Below are 2500 nucleotides of genomic sequence, written 5' to 3' on the forward strand. Positions count from 1 at the left end.
AAACCAGTTTTCCACACTCAGTATCGAGCATCTTAATAAAATAGCACTTGATCCAGCTCACTATACTGTAACAGTGAATTATTCTCTAAAATTAAATTAAATTAAAGGCTAAAAGATACTAACCTCATGACTGCGTAATATATACGTAATATAAAAGCGATTTTATAATGAATTTAAGTTATCAAAAAAAGTCTTTTGACTTTTTTTTCTCTTATTAATCAAATATAAAACTTAACCTTTAATTGCAATTAACCTTTAATTACAAACAAAACAAGGGCACAAAGACTTTCCGAAGGAAATTCAGGTTCGGTATTTCCGGAATCAAAAAAATCAGCAAGCAGGAAATTCACTGAAATCAGAATTCATGTTGTAAAATTCTTTAAATTCATAAAATTAAGGTTTTAAAAACCCATGGTGTGTATTTCACATTCAGAATTTCAACTAGTAAAAAAATCAGGTTATAATTTTATTTTATAATTTCAGGGTTTTTTTTTGTATGTATGTTTTTTTTTATATATTTATAATTTTGTATTTTACGAAACGGCTTCCACATTAATTTTTCAGCAGTTTAATAAAATAGCACTCGATCCAGCTCACTGTACTGTAACACGTACTGACAATGAATTATTCCCTAAAATTAATCAGGCCAAAAGATACTAACCTCATGACAGTGTAATATATACGTAAGATAAAAGCGATTTTATAATGAATTTAAGTCAGAATTTTGGAAAGTGAATACAGTTTAAGTCGGTTTTTGACTTTTTTATTTAATTGCAATTAACCTAACCTTAAAAGACTAAGACTTAAAATTTCAGACTCTCCGAAAAAATTCAGGGTCAGTAGAAGAATTCATGTTGTAAAATATTTTACATTCATAAAATTAAGGTTTTAAAAAATCAAGTAAAAAAAAATATCAGGTTATAATTTTATTCATTTTTTTTGTATGTTTGTTTTTATATTTTTACAATTTTGTATTTTACGAACTGGCTTCCACGCTGATTTTTCAGCAGTTTAATAAAATAGCACTTGATCCAGTTCACTATACTGTAACACGTACTAACTGTGAATTATTCACTTGAATCAATGAAGAACAACATCCTAACCTGAGGTTCCGAAATATATCGTATCCGTAAGATATACGTGATTTAATCGCGCTTTTATTTTGAATTTTTTTTTCTGTCTAATTAATAAAATAATGCTAATGTTGCTATTGTTGATGATTCTGTTAATGTATCGTTGAATCGCTGACCTATCGCTCATCTGCTACGCTTATGGCTCACTCGTTATACCTTCGATCTCTTGATTCTTGACCTCCTTGTACGTGAAGAAGATGCTGATAACCAGAGCCTGAAGAAAGACTGTGAGAAAGCCTATAAGAAATACCAGAGTCTGCTGGTGAAGCAGGAGCAGCTGCTGAGAGGTTAAAGCTCAGCCCTAACGATCTTTCTCTGTACATGTGTCACGAAGCGTCATAACCTCTGTCCTGTTCTTCGGTTCCAGTGGCTCTGTACCTGCTCCTGAACCTGGCCGAGGATACGCGCACAGAGCTGAAGATGAGGAACAAGAACATCGTGCAGCTGCTGGTCAAGACTCTGGATCGGGATAACGAGGAGCTCCTGGTGCTCGTCGTCTCCTTCCTGAAGAAGCTCAGCATCTTCCTGGAGAACAAGAACGACATGGTGAGCAGGGTTTGTTCTCATGTCCCAATAGTTTAAGGGTTTCACAGGGGTTTAGTTGGACTCTGGCGGAACCATCAATGAGACCTTATAAACGAAATGAATAAAACATATTAATAGACTAGAATCTCATTAGAAACAGTTCTATCTGAGAGAAGGGCTGAATTTTGGCTTCGCTGCTTTTGTGTGTGTGTCTGTGTGTCCATCTCAGGCGGAGATGGACACCATCGAGAAGCTCTGCCGCTTGGTGCCATGCGATCACGACGACCTGCTGAACGTCACGCTGCGCCTCCTGCTCAACCTCTCCTTCGACACGGGACTCAGAAACAAGATGGTGCAGGTCGGCCTCCTGCCTAAACTCACTGCCATGCTGAGTAAGACCTCGAGACTTAACACAACTTAACACATAAACATTTAAAACGCTATCTATGAATTATACAGGTTTTTCATTTCCAAACCGCTCCTAATAAATGCAATACCGTGAAACGCTAATTATTAGAGGACGACTACATTTTATCTATAGACTCTTCGGGCTGAGAACAAATTCATGCTGGTGATGCTAACGTTTTTTTAATATCGTATATTTACGTAAAGTTTTCACCGAAATCCAACTGGTGTGTGTCACTTTGTCAGCAGCTTAAATAGGAAGGTTCTCAGAAGGAGGTGCTTCTAATTTGCATATTCATACATATTCATAGATCTTTGTGTTAGTTGTGTTTTTTTTTTGTTGGTGAAAAATATAAAAACAGTAAAATTACAGATGTTGTTTAGGGTACTTCACAGATTGTAGCTAAAGCTAAAGAATGGAGCACTGATTTTTTTCC

General features: G+C 35.6%; 1 protein-coding gene across 2 annotated transcripts in view; it reads left to right on the plus strand.

Annotated features, from left to right (window-relative positions):
- The window catches only part of LOC113661714 (kinesin-associated protein 3-like), a 28869-nt gene that overhangs the window by 5302 nt on the left and 21067 nt on the right, over positions 1 to 2500 (plus strand). For both annotated transcript variants that reach the window (XM_047820747.1, XM_027176141.2), the window contains exons 8-10: positions 1322 to 1420; positions 1501 to 1679; positions 1888 to 2050. In XM_047820747.1, the coding sequence (XP_047676703.1) occupies positions 1322 to 1420; positions 1501 to 1679; positions 1888 to 2050 (441 nt within the window). The remainder of the gene's footprint in view (positions 1 to 1321; positions 1421 to 1500; positions 1680 to 1887; positions 2051 to 2500) is intronic.

Source organism: Tachysurus fulvidraco, chromosome 11 (genome assembly GCF_022655615.1).
Source record: "Tachysurus fulvidraco isolate hzauxx_2018 chromosome 11, HZAU_PFXX_2.0, whole genome shotgun sequence".
Classification (NCBI taxonomy): domain Eukaryota; kingdom Metazoa; phylum Chordata; class Actinopteri; order Siluriformes; family Bagridae; genus Tachysurus; species Tachysurus fulvidraco.